Genomic DNA, 23,471 nt, shown 5'->3' with positions numbered 1-23,471 from the left:
GAGGATAGACAGGAATGTGGAGAGGAGCGTCAACAACGATGGCTGAGCGAAATAGTCCCTCCACAACTCGTTTATTTTATACTGTGGCCGTCTGGGTGACATTCATCCACTGCGCCAGAGGAATACACTGGACGCAAGAAAAGGTAAATCTATTAAGAGGACCTGTTCACATTTTGTTGTCTTCACATTTTGCCAGACAGTCATAATTGTATCCTATTTAAACCGTCTGCAGAAGTGGAACCATTTTTTAAAAACTTGCCACATGCAGTGTTTTTACAATTTTATTGTCCTACTTTTGAGGTACACATGTACGCTTGCAAATATTCTTGGGCTCCAGATATCTCATTTACTTTTTAAAAAATAGTTTAAAACATCTGAAAATAATATCTAGAATTGTTTTTTTTTTAGAAAATTATTTGAATTGCATGAAAAAGAATTCAGTTCAGTTCTGTTTATTTTGTGTCTATATGCGTGCATGCCTTTTACGATGGAAATGTACTTAAAGTATTCATTAATAGAAAAATAAAGTACCCAAATTCATGTTTTCATATGCATAATGTATATATTTATTCATGATATTCCAACAAGCCTCTGCCCTGTTTGCTGGCACAGTGGTGTAATTCTCCTGAGATGCACCTGGGCATGCCTGGCCATTCATCTTCCTCATTTGTCTTCTTCTTCTCCTAGCCCCTTTGCCTAGTTGCTATGGCAGCACAGTCATCGTCATTGATCCTCCAATTGCAGGTCTTGGTATTTATAGACCTTAAGTGGACCCCATTTTAACCCTTTCTGAGCCCAGTGCGCCCAAGCTCTTTGGATGACAATGTTCAGTCTGCATGACCACATAATTATACTTTTTGCACTGCTTGCCTCTCTGTAATTACAGGACTCATGTTTGAGTCCACATTATGCTGTAGTCAGTATGGCCAGACTCAAACTATGAGCAGATTTTGTAAGTGAATGTTTATGCTTAAATTGTAATGAACAGAGTTTAGGAATGTGGCCTCCTCTATTGTCTGAGACAGTAAAATGAAACCAAATTAGCATATTACAGTTAAGTCTTCAGACAGACCCCAAAATGCTTTTAATTATTATCACATTGACAATTAAGGACTACCCTGAGGGCCTACAATTGAGGAGGCTGGAGCAGTGTAAATCATACAAACAGGCTTTGACTCTGCTCTGATACCCACCATCAGCTCTTTCCCTCCTGCTCACTGTCCTTCCTTTCGGGTTTGTTACCACGACAACCGTGGCTCTCAGCAGGTGAACTTTGAGACCAAAGGAAAGAGAGCCATGGGATCAGCGGATCAATATGTTTTTTTTTAACCCATGACTGTAATTTAGCACGCATTGAATGGACCCTTACAGCTCGGTCCGAATCCATATTATCGTTAAATTGCACAAAGTGGGTGATCTCCTCTTTTACGAACGTGTTTATTTCCCAGAGCAAGAGAGGGTAGCAGCATGTTGACGAGCACCCTTCACATTACTGCCTCTTTATTCAATAGACCCCTTTCCTAAAGCAGCCCTTGTGTGTTTTTTAAGCCATTCAATCAATGTCTGTTCACACCAGTCTAAGTGGCTCTTGCATGTCTCCCTCTACAGAGTAGTCAGAGTTAACTTCACAGCTCATTTAAAACACAATGTTGCTTGTTTGATGTCAATGTTAATGTACTGTAAATTTTTTTTGGCTTTTTATGGCGTTTGTCCTCAAATGCTCCCAGCAAATTTAAAATTTAAATAAAAACAATCCACTGTTGGCAGGCCTGATGAGTGGATCCAGTAATCTACAAGAATGTTGTGACACACTAAAATCAGTGGTTCTGCATATGTGTCGCCACATTATTGCTCAATTTAAATGCACTATGGGGACACTTCCCTGCTCTTATACCACAAAACTGAATCTGTGCTGAATATAGGAGAACATCGCTGGATAGCATTCTGTGTGTTCCTTATTCTGTGCGCAACACTGCGGTGATTAACAGCACACCACAGTACTGATGTTTTCACATGATAACCTTGCAACGGTCTTTCTGAGCACACAGATCTCCTTCTTAAACATGAACTGAACCCAGGGTTATTTCTCACCCGTTGTGTTTGTCTCCTCTGCTCCTGCTCAGCTCCATCACAGAGCACTGACTCTAACACAAGGTGAGGTCCTTACCGCGCTGGCTCACACCGACCTGGAGCAGATGTGGCTGAGGGATCTGAGGCCGCTGCTGGTCACCAGGTATCCAGGCTCCGCGGGCAGCCAGGCTGTGCAGGAGGTAAGTTTATTTACAAGATAATGTGTCACGGCTGGAGCACTTTTCAAAAACACAAACACTTGCAGAGACAAACATATAACTCCCCCTGCCGCCACAAGTGAAGCATGTCATGATGCACACCTATTTTGCAATAAATGTGAAGAAAACTGTCCTTTTACCTCACTAAAAAACGAATTTGTGAGATGATAAGTTGACATTCGTGAGGCACTAAGTTGACATACTGCACGCTCATTACCAACTAAGTAACCTTCGTGTGTGTTCACAGCATATCAAAACAACCCTTGCATCCCTTGGAGCAGGCTGGGAAGTGACGGAGGATAAGTTTGTGTCACAAACGCCCTATGGCCCCCTGCCCTTTACTAACCTAATTGCCACCCTCAACCCATCAGCCAAGCGCCGCCTGGTCCTGGCGTGTCACTACGACTCTAAGTACTACCCACCACAATGGCACGGGATGGAGTTCCAAGGCGCCACTGATTCTGCCGTTCCTTGTGCCATGATGTTGGAGCTGGCACGAGCACTGAATGAAGAGCTGAAAGCTCAGAAGGTACACTACTACTACATTGCCCATGTTCGTGGTAATGAAGGATTTATATGTTTTTAGCAAAACTTGGACATCAATGGAGGTCCATGGCACAGATGGATATTCTAAATCAGGTTTCAGCTACACAGAACACTCTTGTTCGTCAGATCAATTCATTGTTGCTTTGATCCCTTCATCTTTTCATTCATTTGTTGGCAATAAGAAAACTGCAAAATTTTGAAGAAGTATAAATGTTTTTTTCATATCAGGTCTAATTCAGAGACACCCATGAACCTTCATGCATGAACAAGCGTCTCCTCAAACACAGCGTCATTAGCAACATTTTAAGCACAAACCTATAATTATTGGTTCTGTTCTTACAGGAATTGACACACATTTGCTACCAACAATGTTTAATTGTTGCACAAACAAGTGAAGTGGAAAACACTTAGTATTCATGCAGCTCGCTCCTCTGCCCTTTTCCCGTTTCACAGTTGAGCTCACACCCCTGTCTATTGGGCGGACAGTGACAGGGCCTGTGACATGGAGAGATCAGCCAAGGGACATGTTTATCAGACTCAGCTGTCTGTCACAAAGGTCACTGTGGGAATAGGAATCACATTGAATACAAATACATTAGCTGCCATGGAGGCGGACACAAAATCAATAACCGATAAATGACATGGAAGCAGTTGAAAACTTACCACTACGGAAACTTTATTTTTAGAAAAAATGTTTTGAAAATTCACATAAAAACAACCTAAGAAAACCTCAAGCAGTTTCTGTCACTGCTCAAAACCACTAGGGGGCAGCAAAACTCTGGGGATCCAAACTGGTGTGGCACATGACTGTCTTCTTTTTACCTCAAATGCAGATTTCCGATTCCAACCTGACCCTGCAGTTGCTCTTCTTTGATGGAGAGGAGGCTTTTTTCCAGTGGACCTCCACAGACTCCCTGTATGGCTCTCGCCACCTGGCCCGGAAGATGGAGGCCACCTCGCACCCAGATGGAGCCACAGACACCAACCAGCTACATGGCATAGTACATCACAGTTCTGCTCACTTTTCTCCTTCCAAACCAGCTGAGATTAGCATTATCGCTTAATCACACTCAAGATCATCCCTTTGTTAGCCCACATCAATGTCAGTACAGTCTTCTTAGCCCTGTCTCCTCTTACACACACAGCCCACACAGGCACCGTAGCAAGGGAGGTATATGTCTTAAATAGTTTTGTATTTTGAACAGATCTCAAAGCCACACATTTTATCATTTGGGAGGCCTGGGTGTCTTGATATCAAACATAATTTATTATACAGTCTGTGATAACAAGACGTCACATTAATTGGTGTATGTTTCTGTTTCCTAGCTGTGGAGAGATAACACAACTGTTTATCAAGAGATGTAGACATTCCTGTGTGGACTGACAGAGATAAAGCCGGCGATATCTTAAAGAACCTTGTGTGTGTGTGTGTGTGTGTGCAGTGTGTGCACTTAGACAACAGACAGTGTGTTTTGTGAGTCTTGCAGAGACAGCATTGATGTCAGTGTGTTGCACCACTGCGCCACACTCAAAGCCGGGGCTCTGAGGTGTGATTAATGGGGGAATGGGCTTCTAGTAAGAGACTTTTCCTCTGGATGTGTGTCATCCTCTGTTTTTTCTCCTTCAGGATCTTTTTGTGTTGTTGGACCTGATCGGGGCTCCCAGTCCATGCTTCGGCAACCAGTTCCCCAGCACAGTGCACTGGCTCTCCAGACTGCAGAACATTGGTGAGTATCAAATGTTTTATTGTAAACAATACATAGGTCTGTTTACTTTGGTGAAGGTGTGCCACAAACACCACGAGTCATTAATACATTAGTCATAGTCCAGACACTCGAATCACATGGAGGCCATGTAGCAACTGTGCTGACGTCACATGACTGCATGTTTGCCTCACTGTATCTTTTACTTCTCTTTACCTTTGTCACGACTGTGCTGTGGAGTTTATGTTTTTAGCTTCAACTGCTAATCAGCTCATTCTTGATTTATTCAAATGTAAATAAAAAAAACACCAAAGGGTATTTTTTTTTCTCTAAACTCAGCTAACAGGTTCACTTTTTTACTCTTTGTCCTCCCTGGTATATCCTCAGAAAAGCGTTTACACTCCATGAATGAGCTCGTGGATCATCCTACCGACGTGCAATATTTCTGGCCCGATCGACCTGTTGGCCACATACAAGATGATCATATACCATTCCTGAACAGAGGTATGCACACCAAGTTACACAGCTGCCACCAATATGATTACAGTACCCATATTGTGTAGTTCGGTTGGGTGATCGTCATCCTGTGCCTCCCCGTCAGGTGTGCGTATCCTCCACCTTATCCCCTCCCCCTTCCCTTCCGTGTGGCACACGTTCGATGACAACGAGCAGAACCTGGATCGCTCCACCATTCAGAACCTCAACAAGATCCTGCAGGTGTTTGTTCTGGAGTACCTCAACGCCAGACCCACCGTCCCTACAAGCCAACCGAATGCCCCATAAAAGCCCCCAGCATACCATCCGACAGCCTGCTTTCATTTGAAATTTCACTGTAGTAAAGACCTCCGGCTGTTACTGTAAAGACTGAAAGAATATTCTGTACGTAATGTTGTCCAAACAACAATGGCATGTGTTCCTTCACCTTATATTCGAGACATGAGGCTGAGACTAAACTCTGCACATCGGATGGGTGCCAACTGCAGGAAAAATGCGTGATGTCATCTGCTTTGGACAAGTACTTTTTCTTTTTTTTTAAGTCTTTATCTAAACATATTTGGGCTTATCTAAGTGTATGTGAAATGTATTTTCTTCCCAAATGGGCTCATAAGAGACTTCAAGACACTGAAGCTTCATCTTCCCTTCAAGGCCAAAATCCCTAGCAACAAGATCAACACACAGGATCTCCTGTGTTTTTTACAACACTGCTCTCTTTATATCAATATAAACCCCTCCTTTACACTCTGAAGCGGCATCTAAGTGTCAATGCTAATGTTGAGGATCTAAGAGGAGGGAAAAGAGCAAACCAGTGCAGAGGAAAAAAAAAAGATAAATAAAATCTACAATTTTCCCTGGCATCACTGAACTATATGAATGCATCATAAGTCCAAAGTTGGTGATAATTTCATTATGAGTTGCTCTGCCGGCAGCTGTAGCCTCTGAGTTCTTACATTTTTCTCATGTAGTATCCAGAATCCTTGATGTTATGTTGTGTGATAAATATATACTATATGGCCACCCACATAACACACGTGAGAAGGTGTCACACCGTGTGTTTTAGCTACAGTGACATTTCCTCTCCCGTACAGTAAATCTGTTCAGTGTTTGTAGATAAACCCGTCAGCGGCAGGAAGTGGGTTTATTTGTATTAAAACAGCATCTTTAGCCCCTCATATCCTGTCATCTTAGATAGTGAAGTGGATAACTTCCTGTGCTGATGTTTCATGTGCCTGCCTTTGTTTATATGACATTATTAGACCAATTTTAATGTAGATCCCAGAATAATATACAGTGCCAATCCTGGACTTCCTGTGTTTTGAGACTGAAATAAATGTTGATTCAGAATACAAGGGAGATCATGCAGAGTTTGCTTATCTTTACAAGTCTTTGTTTTACTGTGGATAAAAAAGTTGGTCTCTGTGATTATCGGAGGTTACCTTTTGTATGAAGAAGTGTTAACTTTCTCTGTAATTCTAACCCTAAAACAGCAAGAATAGTCAATGCCGTTCTCCCACTTTTGCACCTGGTGCTCAGGTCTTTCTTCCTCCCTCAGTTTTAAAGCTTGGGCCCTCTCCTCCTCAACAGACCAAACACCTTCCATCCCAGTGCCTCACCTCAACATGATTCACTTAATCCTATCAGGGAGGACCTCCCCTGAATTCCAAAGCACCCAAATCCCCGTCAATCCAGCCCGCTCCCATGAGAACTGAACGTGACTCTTACCCTCCCGTTGGCTGCTGTCAGAAATGTTTGTGATGCCTGGCAACAATGTAAACCAACATACTGTATATCTTTTCTTATAGGAGATTAAAAGTGCTTCAAGGGCCATTAGTCACCTAAAGCTGCAATGTGCTGTATAGCTTCCTCCCAAAGTCCAGAAAGTTAAGACGTGTGTGTGTTTTAAAGCTTTCTCTGGCTTCTAAACAGTAGTAAAACTGAAGTGACGTGCTGCTGCTCTTTATAGATATACCTTCTTTTTTCTCTAATACTGTCATCCTCCCTTCTGTCGTTCTTGTTCCTGTCATCTTGGCATTAAGTTGTGAAAGCTTGCCTCAGGCGTTCTACCTGTCAGTCATCACCACAATGACTTGATTCAGATATAATGAAGAAACTATCTTTAATTAACTTTAATCTGAAGAAAGGACCATATGTCTCGGTTAAGTCCAACCAGCGAGGCGACCAGCATGTTGGAACAAGGAAAAGAGGAGAAGCAGAACAAATTGTTGTATAGCACTCTGTTGGGGCTTCCAGTAATTTTTTTTGCCTGACAGCAAATTGATGCATGCCCAGGTTTAATAACAGTCGAGCTTTAATCTGCGGCTGATTACAGTGCAGAGTGAACAACAGCTTCCAGCTGTACAGTAATGAATAGAGTGATGGGAAGGGCTGTGGCTCTCTCATGCAATGTGTGCTTCAGATTGTTCGAAAACAATAAGTCTCGAGAGGTCACTTAAATGTTATAAAGTGTAACAGTAAAACTACTTGAAAAACTCTCTTAGTGAAGGCATATAGCTATTACATACTCTTTGAATGTGTATAACAGCTATTAATTTAAAGCAATCTCAACTTTCTCAACTGAAGAGGGTCCTTTTTCAAGTTGATATTCTCTAATACTTCTGATTTGCTTTTTCTGCTTTCTAATCTTCAGTGTTGAAGCCAGCTTTTGCTGCGCAATAAACCAATGCTGGCCCACATCATGTTACATATTACTTCTGTTACTATATCAGCCAAGTGCAAGGAAATCAGATGATGGTTGGTCAAATGTATGAATTCTTTATGGTCCCATATTGCCACTGTCAGGAGAAAATCACAATCCAAAATGTTTTTATTGGTTTTCTTTGAAATCTAAACATATAAACACTCATTTTTAGCATCCAAACAAAGTCATCTCACTGTTCAGAATTTTCAGTGATTAAAAAATGAAGTCAATACTACCTTTCTAACTGGGTTTCTCCAGGGGCGGTGAATTGATTGTTCTCTGTAGCCTGGACAGCCGTCTGACTCCTTTATAGCCTAAAGTCTGATTATTGTTATTAATTGGTTATTGTTATTATATTATTGCATTGGGGATGGTTTCTAAATTAGCTACTGATATTACATACAATGTGAAGCATTAATATTAGCATGTGTGGGGGGGACTGTCAGCAGCCTATTCTATGACTTCCAATGCAGCAAGTGACCAACAGAGAGCAGCAGTGAGTCACATTCAGATGAGTGGAGTTCGTCCAGTTTCTCATGTTTTTCTTACATTATATTATATTTTGGTGACTACAAATATGGTGATGTGCAAATTCGGCTAACATCACACTAATGCCTTAGTTTCATGTCAATAAGGGATCGATGTATTATGATCCATGAATATAGACATGTTTAATGTAATTGTACAAAATTATGCGCAAATATTTAACTGTGGCCCGCGATTTAAATCATTCTGACAGATTTACAGTACAATCTGTGTGTCATCGCATCAAAATATAGATGTGCAGCACACTGTTTGATATGAACACGCCTCCAGTTTTAAATAAGGGCGGTGAACACATACGTTGCATTCCCGTACTCTCCGCAAACTCCGTCTTAGATGTTCCAAAGTGGTAAATCCCACTTTACCCACAGACAATTTGGTGTTCAAGATATCAGAAATTTTGCTGTTACAAAAACAATGGAAAAAGACTCCTCTTAGGGAAAAGGGAGAGATACGTCACGGTATATCCTAGATTATTTTCTACAAGCATTCACATTTGAGAAAATATCCTTATAAACGATTCAAACAGAAATGTGATTAAATAAAAATAACAGAAGCTTTACTTTTACTGCAGGTTATCTCTGTCTGAGAAAAGCAAATTATCAATGGGCATGTCTGGTCGTTATTTCGCGCCAGAGTTGGGTGATTTCCGTATTATTTCCGACAGCCCTGAATGCAGCACCGTTCCCAGGCCGGCCGATGGGGATCTGATGGGAGATTTTAGTCCAGCCTCTTTAACAACGTGCCCAGAGTTGTTTAGTCGGCGGTCACGAGCGGACGAACAGCACCGACCTGTTGCGAAGAATGTGACAGAGAAACATTTTTTATTTCAATTATAGCGCAGCGTCGCCGAGCTTTGGCACATTTCTGTCCCTGGTGTTTGTGTTAAAGACGCCATGGAGCCGATAACGAAGTGGACGCCGAAGCAAGTTGTCGACTGGATGAAAGGTAAGTTAAGTGTCGAGCGCTCTGTTTTTCGATGGTAGCGTTAATTTATGTATATTTTTACATAAACAATAACCCCTTAACGACATTGCTGCTCTTCTAAAGCTTTTCTGTCTCAACTCTTGAGTCGCTCCTCGCTTATCTCAAGCTAGTTTCTACGAAACTGCCCCTGTGTGTCATCATACCTCCACCGCAGCGTTTAACAATGGGACCGCATTTTCTTTTACTCTCACTTACAGATGTTAGCAAGTTAAGCACTGATTGTTAGCTTAGCTGTGTTGTCCGTCTTTTGATACAGACGCTAAACTGCTGCTCGTTGTCAACGTTTAAACTGTTGTTGTGTGTTACTTTCCTGAGTGATGGGCGCTGCCTGACCGCCACACGATACCGCAGGTAGAGAAAATGGCTAATTCGGTCCAAAATACGCTGGTTTTCAAACGTTTCTGTGTCAGAAATCCCGAGGTCAGCAGCTGCTAGCACTGACCACAGACAGAGAGTTGCACCCCAGGGTCTCCAATCCAAAACAGGCTTTGCTGTGTAACTCAACCAGTGAGGAATGACAGTCAGCACTCACTCACTGTAGTCACTGTTTTTAATTCAGGAATAGTGATGTGTGACCGGTGCTCATTTTAATGATGACCCCAGTTTTGAAATCACTGCCCTGATGGGGCAAGCCTGCTCCCTCTGAGGAGGTCTAAATGACTGCAAGTCCATCAGTCATTTTGCAGTTGGACCCCGGTGGGAATTGAGCCCCAGCCACCAGCTAAATGCTGGTATATCATCAAAGTGGCGGGTAGATTTCAGACACAATGTGATGATTTACTGCTGAGTGGCTGTATGTGATTGTGCGTTTGTCAGTGGCTGGTAGATGTTCACATTTTAACACAGTTTTCCACCCTGGTCAGACCTCTGCTTTAGTGCTTTTTTTTTGATCTGACACTGACACAAAACCATACCTGTTTCAGACACTGAGAGGACTCCTTGCTGTGGGTAATGACATAAGTATGCTTTCACCTGAGCTCAGTCACAGCATAGGAATGTCTGGTGAGGGACACCAAATGGTATGCGAACTATGGACGGAAGTAGAGTGCTATCATTCCAAACACATAAAAAAGTGAAGGGTGTATATATTACACAGCAAAAGGAGTAATGGGCTGTTTATATGGCCAGTGGTGGGACTAAACTGTTAAGGACATTTGGAGGCATCCCACAACAAATCATACGTGACTTGCTTTTTAATCTCGTAATTTGTATCACAGGGCAAGCTCTTTTTGTCAGTAGTCGGAGCTGTGGCAGTGTTGCAGCGCTGTAACTGCTGATTGAGGCATGGCTGCCAGTGCTCGTCCATAGTTAGGAGCCAAAGGGGATTGTGGAGGGGTTAGTTTCAGTGTGTCCAGTGAAAAGAGCCCGGCCAGGGCACGCATGGCTGGAGGATTAGTTGTCTACACAGGCCCCACTGCTGTCAGTCTCCTGCAAATCTGACTCAGCGGTTGTCTCTGTAGGTCTTAACCAGTGGATTTGCAGAGCCCTACAAACATGAACGAACTGAAATGACAGCACACCATTCATGGGAATATTTTGCGTATCCCTTCCACATGCAAAACCACATCAGCATCAACTTACATCTGACCCTTCATACCAAGTGACAGGTTAATGTCAGGACATTCTGCATGGTTGTGATCGATTTCAGTAAACAGAAGTGGTTGCTCCTGTGTTGTCCTTACACTCAAAATTCAGCAAAGCAGATGATGCAGCTGTGTTAAGTCACCCCCGAAATTGAACTTTCCTCGCTGTGGTCTAGCAAGGCTAAATGGCCATTTGCTTTGGTTAGAGGCGTTGTCAGTGGGTGTAGACTACAATTTGCAAGAAATCGGATCCGCCTTTAAGCAGTCAGAGCCACAAAACAAAACACGCTAAACAACCCAAATTCAAAACACAGCCCCACTTGTTTTCATCTTTTAACCCATTCTACAGATCACCTTTTGGTCTGACTTCTGGCTGCTGGGCCAGTCAAGTCTTACTGGATGTGTTCAAGACTAATATCTTGAGGGGAGAAAAAAAAAATATGTTAAATTGCTCATGCAATTTAACATAAAATTAATATGACCTGTCCTGAAAAGGGTTTTTTTTTTTATTCTGTAAGCTTTGACAAGTCAAAGTAGCAGCTCTTACTCCACTCTCATGTTTAACACCCTAATGTCCAAGAGCAGTAAAGTATGTGGCTAAGCGAGGGGCAGAAGTCGCCAACTGTTTCTGTGGAAAAGAAAAGCTCCTGTGTTGTTCTGAGTGACCGCTGTACAGTACTGAGCCAAAACATAGCATGTAACCACTGCTGTTGTTTGACTGAGGAACAACTTGTGTAATCCTTTCATACCAAAGGCAAGCAGCAGCAAACCGAATGAAAACCCACGTCCAGTTCAGGGTCTTGGCCTCATGCTGACCTGGTCACACCAATGGCAAACACGGGTGTTTCCAGAGATGTTGCACTCCTGTGACAGAAGTAAAATTAAACTCCCAGAATGCATTGTGTGAGGAACATCGCTCCCATTCGCCTCAGGTTGTTTTCCACCGTAGGACAGGGACTGCTTTTGTGTATTGAGGCTGTTGTTAATCCCTTGCATTGTTCAAGGAGATCAAGCAGTGGAGGGTGGATGTTTATTGGCAGTGAAAGGACATTTGCTTCTTTCAATTTAAACACTGTTGTTTTTTGTTTGGGCACTGAAGATGCCCTGAAGCACATTTCCTTCACCACAAGCTCTTGATCTTCCAGCTGGACCTGCGGTGTCGTGTGATTGGTATCCCATATGTCACGTGTGGTACTAATTACCCTGGGGAAGTAATGCACTTCTAATGAGAGTACAGATGTCACAGCACAATATTTTTTAATCAGTAAATGAATTCAGTTTTGGGTTTGTTGTGACACTTTCAAAATTCAATTATGGTTTAATTTGAAGAAGTGCGTATAACCCGTAACATTTAGACACCCTAGTTCACAAAGTTAAAAGTTAAAAGTGGTATGCTGCTAGACATTTTCCAAATATAGTCCTGAATCCACACGGGCAATGCTTCAGCTGAGAAGTGCTGGCACTGTTCAGGGAATGTTTAGCTCCAACTCTGCTGAATAGTTTCTCATTTACCAAGCATGCTTTCTTTTTCTTTTCTTTTTTTTCCTCCTCACTTGTCCACCATGTAGTTACTGAGAGTAAGACTGCCAAGTTTTAACAAGGCATCCCAAACATGCAAACCTGCACAACTACTGTCTGAGTGAGTGGCTTTTATCCAGACGCCCTGGATATCCTCCAGCATTTTCTATACTTAAATAGTGGCTAATCAAATTTCAAAGCCCTGAATCTGGAAATGGATTAGTCATGTGAATTTTAGAGATGGGTTTATTTTGAGCAAGAGGTCATGATTAAAGCCGTGCTGATATAGTGGCCTGCATCTCGTACCGCTTTCAGGCCAAACAGCCCCTTTTAGCACACATCTATACAGTACAAGACCTGGCGCCATTAGCAGGTCAGAACTGTGTATGGGAGCTACTGTTGCAGATGTGTGTTTTGAATGCGAACATAACTCATTACCAGAATATGATGTGAATGGTCAGATGCAGGTTGAACTCGTGTTCCTTCCCAAGTCATACAGCAGTCTCGCTTGGTGTCATGTGGATGAAAACGTAAGACTTGTAGCAAGGGTGTGTGTGTGTGTGTGTGTGGCTATGTGCTGCCTCACAAATAGCACCGACATGCCAAGAGGGCAATTACCTTGTCAGAGCGAGGTGGCAAACATGTGCTGAATGTGCTTTTGTCTTTGGCCAAGTGTGTGTTTGGAAAAATAACAGCATTGTGGCTGAGTCCACACATGCTGAGTGACTCCACTGATGAGTACCTTGAGCAGCCTTATCTTTAGACATGATAGTGAGGTGTGGGCAATGAAGGCCTATGATCCTCATCTGGCTTTAACAGAGACTTCCTAAACTGGAGCGTGAACAGACGCTGTGCAGACACCTCACCCTTATTAAGGCATCCACTGCCTCTGTTTTAGTGCCAGCTCTATCGGACAAGTGGAGTTCTATGTTTGGATAGCCTCCACAGGCATCATTAATCCATTTTAGCAACTCTTGGACTGAAGGCTGTGTGTATATGCATCAGAGAGGACAGGTGTTCAAGTAATCTAAACATGGGCTTTAAGAGCAGCGGAAATCTGTGTCCCCCTTCTGGTGGCCTTTAGGGGTGGCCAACATGATCTAAACTTGAAATCACATTATTTGTTTTTTTGTTACAGTGATGCTATTATATCAGCGTATAGCAAAAAAAAGGAATACTTATATACATACAAAATATGGTTCCACTTCTTTTTCACTTTATTAGCAATATAAGAGAACATTGCTTAAAGGTCCAGTTTGTAGGATTAAAGGGGATTTGTTTTCAGAAATGTGATATCATATTCATAGTTATAGTTATCATTAGTGTATGAAGACCTGAAGATAAGACGTTTTGTGTTTTTGTTACCATAGAATGAGCTCTATATCTCCATAGGGGGCAGGTCTTATTTCGTGGAGTCCGCCATGTTGCACCACCATATTTTTACAGTAACCCAGAACGGACAAACCAAACACTGGCTTTAGAGAGAGTCTTTCTCATTTTTTACGGTTGTTGTAGGGGAGGATGATGTGAGGGGTATTCAGCTGGTTGCAGTCTGCATATTCATCACTAGATGCTACTAAATCCTACACACTGGACCTTTTTAAGAAAGAAAAAAATATTAAAAAAACGGATGTGTTCATTGGCTCTAAATAGGAATGAAAATGAGGTATAGGTCTGCATGTGGTTTGAAAAGAGTAACCTGCCCCACATGTGATTCATTCTCAGAGTTAGACAAGAGGTAGGATTCGGCATCTTAACAGCATTTATTTGGCAGAAAACCCAAAGTGTATTATATAAGTACAAAAATCAGTGAACCTTAGTATGCTAAAACATTCATCACAGTAATGACTGCATTGCATAATCCATGTCGTGGTAGCATGTGGCACTGTTGAGGAAACCGGTATACTGCCCACCCCTAGTGGCCTCACGTGTGTGTAAATAATAAAGAGAAATATTTAATTCTGTTGAAAGTCATTCTTCCTTTGACATCCCCCAAAGTTAAAACTTGTGTCTTTATCATTTACCAGTTTCCAGTCATCCAGCTATTCAGCTTTTAAAATGGACCTATTGTGTTCCATTGATGGGCCGATAACCATGTTAACTTTCCATAGAAAATGGCCTTTAGAGCTAAAGGGAAGTGCTGTAAGAGGATTCCCCCCGGGGAGGGGTGAATGAAAGGGTTTTCCATGGTTTTGTTTCTGTCTGCCCCTCCGTGGCCTGTTTCTCACACGGCCCACTGTCAAAGCATCATAGCCTCAGGAGCTGTAACATGGGGACAGAAATCATCATTAGTTACGGTCACTGTTGTTATCTTGTGATGAGGAGACAAAGACAAAACAAGTCTTTTTTTCATAAATGTAAAGGTCTTCCACAGACTTCATGACTGTGCGTTCAACTTTGATATTGTGTTTGGATAGTACGCAGTGAGGATCCTTCATGTGTGCAGCACTTTACAGGGTTTATGATTTTTATCAGTAAACCAAAATCAGTTTGCATTTGCATGTATGCCCAACGGTTTTTCTTTCACTGCCAGAAGAGGAGACCAAGTGTCACCTCGCATTCCTGCCAACCTGGGTTGGACCAGTTTGCTTTTCATTCAAATCTGAAATGTGCATTGCAAATCTGACAGATGATCTCAGCTTAGCAGGACCTGCAAGCTATTTGGCCCTGCTCTGCCCTAAGAGCATTGGCCTGTGAGGTGCTATGCTTAAGCCGTGGGAATCAAAGCTCCAACCTGAGGTGGCACAGCGGGTACAAGTGCAAATACGGGTCACATGGTGACTGACCTCTCGTGCAGGGATGTCAAGGTTGTGCGCCTTCCCGCATTCGCTGGTTTATTGCATGTCATGATTGTACATTAAGGTTCACTCTCATAGTCATGTAATTGAAGTTTTTTTTCCAATGTCTTAATGCATCAAATTCCTACCAAACCAGATCTGTGCTTGAATGGTGATCCAGGGAAGGAAAAAGGAAGTGAATGGCTGTGTTGGTTTTGCTATCAAAGCACTGCTAATGCAGTTATGCTCAAATAACCACAGAACATGAGAGGAATGCAGTCAACTGCTGGTTTTTTTTTCGTGCACCAAACCAGCAGCTCTGTGAATGAGCAGTCAAAACAGGTCACACATGCCCTTTGTTGCATTTGGGGCCACCAGTTGCTTTTAACGGATTTAAAATGCTGTACTCAGTCGAGTTGATGGTCCTTCTCGCTGACCAAACACACACAAAGCTCTTTCATCCTGCCGCCAGCTTACACTGTAATGGAGTGCAATGTCATTATGATTATGAAGTGATATGTAGTTTTATGAACTGTTACCCACTTTTGGTTTAGCCGGGTACTTGGGCAGATGCCAGATCAGAGCTTGTTCAGAACATGTTCAGACTAGTCCAAATTTTCCCAGTCCTCCACAGAGACTCACTGAATTCCTGTCTAGTTGTTCACACAGTTTTAAACTGTGGTGCCTATAGGAAGGACAATCTTTTTAAGAGAAGAGAATTTTAAGAGACTCCATTAACTTTCACTTTACAATCCACTCTGTTTATAATTGCACAATAACACTGTGTTTGTATTGAATTAGTATTCATGGAGGCTGTTATTGTTTCTAGGTCTTCTCACTTGCTGTGACGTGTTTCTGAGTCTGTCAGCTGTCTTGTTGACTTTTACATTAGAGAGTGCTGATAGAAAGGCAGCTGTAATCAGTTAGTCTGTATTTGCATGGTATTGATGCTGCAGTGATGAACCCTGAGGCCCCACTATCAGCATGGCTTCATGTTCCCTGAATGGATGGATGGATGAAAGTGTTTGTTTTTACATAGGAAACTAAAAAACACCTGCACGATTAAAGGGAAGCCTCAGTCTTTGTGGTTATTTTTATGTGTGGTTTTCCATGCTGGTCTACAGCACACAAAGATGCATGGTACTGTATAATGGAAAGGCCATAAAAGCTGGTAAAGGGGCAAAGCTGCCAAGCTTCTGTTTTCATTTGGTTATGGTTGAAAGCACCTAGCAAATCCACAGAAAATTCCACCATCGCAGAGCAGTGAGGTCATTCATACTTGTCAATCTTCCTCTGGACTTCCCCCATCACCTTCAAGAAAAACACCTGTTTGTTGCTCATTTCTTAATGCTCTCCCAGCAGTCGAAGCGTCTAACATGCATTTAACGCATCACAATACAGGTCAGCCGTGAACAGGCTCCACCCTGACGTGCTTTGTCATTTTGGAATTTGTTGTGACATCTCTCAACCCACTGAACGAATAATAATCATGTACATTTTTGCCAGAGGCTGGAACTTCACAAATCTCATGTCATATCTCACATCTCAGCTCATCTTGACTTGAAGTGTCAGAAAGTTTCACACAAAACAGCTGTGTTCCCTCCATCTCAACTCAGCAGGTTGTACAAAGAATGTTAGAGCAGAATGTGGGTTTTAAATTAGTTTAAGCAGGGAGTGGTGGATCATCTGGACCTGAAAAAACTATCATGGGAGATTCTGTTGATCCTTCCTTTGTTTCCATTGGTGCAGACACCTGGGAAAAGCCCATCACCTGCCTTTCATCTGTTTGTATGTTTCATCCGTTCCAGTCAACAGCACATTTATCATTTATAGGAGCACAACTATCCCTTTCTTAATCTGTCACGTCTGTGACGGAGACCCACAACAGGTGCTGGCTAGAGCGCAAACAAACCTCACCTGGTATGGGTGGAGTGTGTTTTTATGGTGAGAGAGGTTAGCGTGAGTGTGTGTGTGTGTTCATGAAGCCATCATCGGTTTACAGCATGAAAACAAAATGTAGCAGCACATCTGTAACCACCAATGCCAGAGAGTCGGTAGAGTAACCACGGCACCACGAGCACCGTATGAATGTGTTTTCTGAATGGCTGCGTCATAGATGTGCTGTCGTGGCCTGCGGGTGACACACTGCCACTCACTTGCTACCTTTTTATTGAAGATGACTCACCCTCTCCCACCCACAGCCCTCGCTGCAGAGGGAGCGGGATCAGCTGCCCACAGCCTGTAGGCTGCTTACTGATGTCTCACAAGTGTTCGTTCTATTTGCTCCTCACTGTCATATTAAACAAAATAAGTCATTGAGAATTCTCTGGGAAAGTTAATGACTTGTTGATCTGTGTTTTGAATGGAATGTACAGTATGTGTCCTTTTGTTTGGCCTGTGTGTTTTTGTTGTTATTCTTGGTCCGCCACACAGCAGATAAATGGACTGATGGTGCTCTCAATCTTTTTGACCCCTTTGTCCTCCTCCCCTGACCTGGACACAAGCCAGCTGTAAATCATTGGTTTGTGTGTCACACACACTCTCCTCTTCCTCCTCTCCTCTTCAGCCTCCTACGCCCATTCCCCCACCATCCCTCCAACCTCTACCCATTGCTCCTGTCACTATAGTAACCTTAATTTTATTTACAGCTCCAGCCAGTGCTTCAGATCTTCGTTGGCAGTCATTGTGACAGAGGGGTTGACCACCAGTAGCACTAGGAAGTCACAGCAAAGTGCTCCTGCTGGGTTTAACCTGGGTAGAAGGCCAGCAGCAGGCTCAGATGTGCATGTGGACAGGCCAGTCTTAGGAACGGACCTCCACCCTGCCAGGGTCAGAGATGGAACTGCTGTCAGTCTTGATCGAGTAAATCCTCTGTCTGGCTTGGCTGGGGAGTCTTTCTCTCTACTTTTTAACAAGATTCAAGGGAGGGATTTACCTTCTGGGAGACTTATGGCAATTAGCAGGTTCTTATCCAAAGATGCTTATAGGGATTCACATTAGGAATGGAGGGAGTACTGCGCTGAACCGTATGAGCCACAGGGGCAATGGTGCTATCTTTAGTTTAATTAAAGGCTTGTCTTTGTCCGTCATATCTCTCTGTTTCATAAAAGGCGTATGAAAGCATTATCATACAACATAATCGCACGAGGGATGCAAAGTTAAGTTTGGCTCTGCAAGAAAATATGCCCACATGCAGTGTCGGTATGAGTGCTAGCACACTTTTCCCATGGCAAACTAAATGAGTGGGGCACATTTCCTCCCCCAAACCTTGTACATCTTTATTGTGGTTTCCATAGGCAGCTATTACGGTCCTGGTAAATTGCTCTGTAATCAGCATGCAGGGCCACCCTGATCATACACCATACATGTGATGGGAAGAAGCACTAAACTGAGTTCCCTGTGTTGTTTTTTTTTTTTTCTATGACCTGTTTTTGTCTCGTGGGCCATGACTTTGAACCCAGGGTTAAGTTTGATGGGGGATTTCACCTACTTAAGAGTCTTTCCTTGTCTTTTTCTCTGTCTGCCTTTTGTTTCACAACTTTTTGCCCATTTCCTTCCATCTCTGTCTATTTTGCAAAGAACGGCAGTCTGTAATTATAGTGTGTCTTTATGAAATGATGTATATGTTCTAGCAAAGTGAGTGCTTTAGAAGTCCTGTTGACACACAGACAGCGTCTGTTATGCAACATCCCATTTTCAGCAAGTGACTCTTGGGCCACACAGAGGCAGTGTCCTTATTGCTTTGGTTATTGCATTCTAATACCTATTGTGATTAAAACTGGAAAGCACTAGACCATTCCCAAATTCCAGGAGTGACAGTCTCTATTGTATTGTGCACTTTCAAGACACAAAGACTTGCGACTATCTTGGGATACTTGTCAACAGGCGGAACCACAACAATATGAACATTGGAGGGGCCAGGAAAGACGAAAGATTGCGGTGGGTGTAGATGCAGGAGCAGCACTGAGAGGAGAAGGGGGAGTTTGAGACATTTTTGAGGTCTTTGTTGCTTTCTTTAGTGGGTGTTTATGCTAGTGGTAACGAGCTGCAGTGTGGCCAGGCGGCCGACTGGCTGGAGAGTGATGGGTGTTTATATTGGCCTGAGAGGTTATTGCTCCAACCCCTGCCCCTGCCTCTGTCAAACACACAAGCACCAATGATAAGCTGTGCATGCAGCTCTACAAACCTGTTGTCGAACAGTACCCATGTACCTGTGAATAAATCAAGTATCTGTCAATATCAGTAAATAACTGGTGTATACTGCTTTGAATACCTCTAGAAACACTATTAATGGTTGTAACTTGAATCACGATATAATGAATATCCTGCATAGAGCAGAGCTGTCATTAAACCAACAGCCTGCGTTATTGGCATTTATATTTGTTTGGCTTATTCAAGTTACCTGAGAATCTTCAATGTAAGGCCCTGTGGAAGGACTGCATGTTCAGCTAAACTACAGAGAATAGTCTTTACACATCACAGGTCACATTTTTTGAAATTGCATGTGAACAATTTCTGACAAGAGGAAAGTAAAGAATGTATCAGGTGTAAACTCATTGACCCAGACAACCAGTTTTCCAGTCCCCCCCGGGCTCATAGCTTTAGCAACAACTGTTTAGGTTGATGCAGTTTTGCAAAGGTGCTCAGTAATGTGCCTGCAGCAGTGTGTTTGGTCTCTTTTTCTAGTGTCTCTCTAGCGTCTTCTTTTCCTCCGTCCTCTGATCTGCTTGTGACTGGAAGTCATCATGTATCAGGTCATACGACAGCCAAAGTACCTCTCATAACCTCTTGTGCTCTGACCTGCAACGCCTCCAAACACCACCTCTCACCCCGCTCCAGTCAATGCAAACTTAGCCGCCCCCCCCCCCCCCCCCCCCCCCCCTGATGAGGGACCAGCAATATACTGAGGTTGTGTGCTGCTGGAGGTGAGGATTAACTCAGCCCAGGGGCTGATGTGCGTCAACCACGACAACCCCGCGAACTTTGACACCCCACCCCCTTTCTGTCATCAGTCCTCGTCCATCACCCTGTAAGAGACAGAGCTGCTTTTGTCTGCCTGCGGACAGACCAGCCTCAGCTGCTTTTTCTCCTTTAGGAAGCCCACTCAGGACATGTCACTGCTTTTTTGTAGTTGTCTGTTTTTAAGATTAGGGTACATGATGTGAAAGACCCTTTGTTAGCTGGAGGAAGCAATGATAAGATTAAAACATGGGTCGCACAGGGTCATAGCCAGTGATGCTGTCAGAGAGCAATAGAAGTAAGAAAACGCTGCCCTTGAGACAAAGTAGCCTGTATGTTTTCAGTGCTGCGAGGACTCACTGAACCTGATCTTCATTATCAGTGTCCAAACCTATGTCCAGTGCAGTTTGTGGCGTCTCCAGCATTCTACTCTTTTCTCAGATGAGGACACACCGTGCTCGATGTAGAGCACCATTGTGTAACTCCTATCTCTAGTTCCCATTGGAAGGGCCAGGCCAATGTGTGTGTACAGGCTTTGTTGTTGTACTGTGAAGTCATGCATTAGGATAGCTTAGCATTCGGCGAGAGGAGTTTTTTTTCGTTCTTTCTAATTACAGCACGGCCTGGTCCGGCCAGAGACCATTGTGCCAGAGCGCTGTGAATTCCCACAATGGAGCTGCTCAAAGGAGAACAATGAGTCAAATTCCTGACCGTTCCCCGCAGGTTCAGAGGCTGGACTGACAAATAAAGACCGCAGAGTTACAGTGGCTTTGCTATTCTACACCCAGTAGCTTTCCCACTGGCCACCCCAGTGGGGATATTGGTTTGTGCTTGTGTGTGTGTATAACAGGGGGGCTACTGCTCCCACTGGGAGCACAGAGAGGGGTTGAAAGATGGGGGAGGTGAGGAGGAATGAGTTTGTTTCGTCCTCTCTGTTGGCGGTGAAAGACTGTTAGCTAATGGGTAATCAAACCCATGAGAAAGAAAAGTTGGCAAAAAGCTGCATTGAAAGCACTGTGGATCAAAATCGATCAGCATTTCTTAAGACAGAGTGCCGAATTTGTGCGAGTTGTCATGTACAAACCTGTTTGCGGTTCTGATGACTTTTTCATCACACAAACAGAGTGGGCCTCGAGCTATCATGCACTTGGCCACAGTAAACACAATCTGCTGTTTTTGTGCCTCTGTGTTGATGGGAAATGCCAAGATAATGACAAGAATAGCTCAACCATTTGCAAGGGGAAGGGTTCTGTTGTTTATGTTGCCAAAAATGTGTGCTTACACAGCCTTTAAGTAGGCTGCAGAGCTTAAAGGCCTCAGCAGGGTCCAGGTCCACTTGTTGCATCCAGACTGGAGTATCCGGGGTTCTTGCTTTTCCAGCTGTCCAGAAATATGCCTGTGTGTGTCCGAGTACGCATACATCCACTGAAACCTTCGTGTTGATAACCTGTTCAACATATCAGCGTTTACTGAATGGGAGATGGTGGGTGGCCCCACAGCGAACACCAGGTGCCATACTGTGTCACACAGACTGGTATTTACCAGTCACCTCCCATTCTGTGTTTGTATATTGGTCAGAAACTTTGACAGATTTCATTCAGATGCCATCTTCTTCCTCATAACAGGAAGACCTTTTCAACCGCTGGTGAAAACTGGTACAAAAAACAATTCGCTTGCAGCAGATTGTCATGTTACTATCAGCCCATTCTTAAGACGGTTTTTAATGCAGTGAGATTGAATGTTGAATGACTCCTGTTTTATTGTTTGTAAGCAGGACATCTTAAACAAATATGAACAGATTTGTTGGCATCTGTGCTTGATAAATTACCTAATCAGTTACCATATTTTCTACTATTAAAATACATCAACTTCAACTTATTAAGGCTTCCTAGTTTGCTATTTATCATCTCTAGCAATTTAATGAATGTTCTAAAATGCTCTAAAAATCATTAAGACAGCAACAACTCAGTCTCAGCTCAAGTTGTAAATTTCATGTGTAGTATTATTAGTGTAACTTGACATTTCAGTTGCGTTCACAATGAACTTTGAGGGGCCGATGACTGTCTTCGGCAATGCGATTGCTTTTGACGTTGGTGCTGTGTGTTTGCGCCTATGCTGCACAGTTACGCCCACTTGGTCTGGTTTGACAACATTTGCCAAGTGGTTCACAGAAGCCATAAAACTCCAAAGTGTTTCATCCTACGCAGGCTTTTGAAAAGCATTCACACAGTCCTCCCTTGTGCCTCCCCCTTCACTCAATTCACAATAACGTGACACTCTATCTCCTTTACTGGTTACACCAGCTTTAATGAAAATTGATAGTCTCACACACATACACACACCACAGCAGCCATTGATCGAGGCCCAATAAATGTTTTATAAGCCCCACTGTAAGGACACCCCTCCTTTTATTCTGAAGATGTTGGTGGTGAGTCCAAAGAGAGCGATTGCTGTGGCAAATCTCTCTTAGGGCCCCTGAACTCTGTGGGAGAGTAATACATTTTGTCTGTAGTGCACATTTACCCCCATTCTCTATCACTGGTGCCATTGAAGTGGTAGGTCCCTTTCTCTGATGCACGTAAACACACTTACAATTGTTCCATTTCAAAGATAATGCAGATCAGTTTTGACCCTGCCGTGACCTCTGATTTTTAAACTCTCTGAAGTGTGACCTCTAGGATCAGGGATAGGATATGTGGGGAGAAAACAGTTCGCCGATGAATGAATGGAAGTAAAAAAACAGCCTAGTGCAGAGGATCGGCTTTTCATTCATCAATTAGCGGATGCAGATTCATTCATCCCACCATTTTCTTCCAGACTGATACTGTGTGGCTTTACAACAACCAAGCTAAAAACACTCAGTGTAAGCCTCAGCAAGCCTTATTGTAAGCTGAACCACAGGTTTCCCTGATGCCTTTCTATAGTCTTTTACTATTCGACAGGAAATGCCTATTTAACAGAGCAGGAAGGAGAAACTTTGCCTGCTCTGGATCCAAGTCTTTGTTTTCATCTGATGGCATTAAGTGACTGGCCCAGTGTTTGTGTTTGGCTTGTGTTTATGCTGTTGTGGGTTCAGGCCAGTGCTCAGTCCCTGTAAGTCTCACAGTGTGAAGTGGCTTCCCTTGCAGACTGCCGGCCTGTCAGGGGTTAAGCTTAAAATTCTCTGAAGTCTTGCTGCGGAATTAGCATGCCAAGGAATGAGAAAAATCCAATGAGGCTAACTGGACCTGACTTGTGTAAAGGCTAATGGTTAACAAGTCATGATGGAATTTCCCTTTGATTTAGTAGAGATGACTTGAGCTCTCAAAGATATTTTCTCTAGGATTGAAAATGCTTTCATACGTGATCTTTGATGCCACATTGGAATTTGA

General features: G+C 43.1%; 2 protein-coding genes across 2 annotated transcripts in view; both read left to right on the top strand.

Annotated features, from left to right (window-relative positions):
• Nucleotides 1-14: 14 nt before the first annotated feature.
• Nucleotides 15-6,373, top strand: LOC121618713 (glutaminyl-peptide cyclotransferase). The gene is made up of 7 exons (XM_041954276.1): nucleotides 15-143; nucleotides 2,124-2,270; nucleotides 2,536-2,817; nucleotides 3,668-3,835; nucleotides 4,462-4,561; nucleotides 4,925-5,041; nucleotides 5,139-6,373. Exons 1-7 carry the CDS (start codon nucleotides 15-17, stop codon nucleotides 5,318-5,320), a joined length of 1,125 nt encoding a protein of 374 aa, XP_041810210.1. The 3' UTR covers nucleotides 5,321-6,373.
• A 2,668-nt stretch (nucleotides 6,374-9,041) lies between these two features.
• Nucleotides 9,042-23,471, top strand: part of LOC121618414 (connector enhancer of kinase suppressor of ras 3-like) — a 46,817-nt gene continuing 32,387 nt past the window's right edge. The window contains exon 1 of the mRNA XM_041953910.1: nucleotides 9,042-9,224. Within this exon, the coding sequence (XP_041809844.1) occupies nucleotides 9,173-9,224 (52 nt within the window). The 5' untranslated portion in view covers nucleotides 9,042-9,172. The remainder of the gene's footprint in view (nucleotides 9,225-23,471) is intronic.

This window comes from Chelmon rostratus, chromosome 15 (genome assembly GCF_017976325.1).
Source record: "Chelmon rostratus isolate fCheRos1 chromosome 15, fCheRos1.pri, whole genome shotgun sequence".
NCBI classification, from domain to species: domain Eukaryota; kingdom Metazoa; phylum Chordata; class Actinopteri; order Chaetodontiformes; family Chaetodontidae; genus Chelmon; species Chelmon rostratus.
Note: the sequence above shows the minus strand (reverse complement) of the source record. Positions and strands in the feature narration are given on the sequence as shown.

Excerpts from the sequence above, each read along its gene's own strand:
- LOC121618713 (XM_041954276.1), top strand. The coding sequence starts at position 15 with ATGTGGAGAGGAGCGTCAACAACGATGGCTGAGCGAAATAGTCCCTCC. Across the intron at positions 2,271-2,535 it reads GCAGCCAGGCTGTGCAGGAG|CATATCAAAACAACCCTTGC; the intron begins GTAAGTTTATTT and ends GTGTGTTCACAG. Across the intron at positions 3,836-4,461 it reads CCAACCAGCTACATGGCATA|GATCTTTTTGTGTTGTTGGA; the intron begins GTACATCACAGT and ends TTTCTCCTTCAG.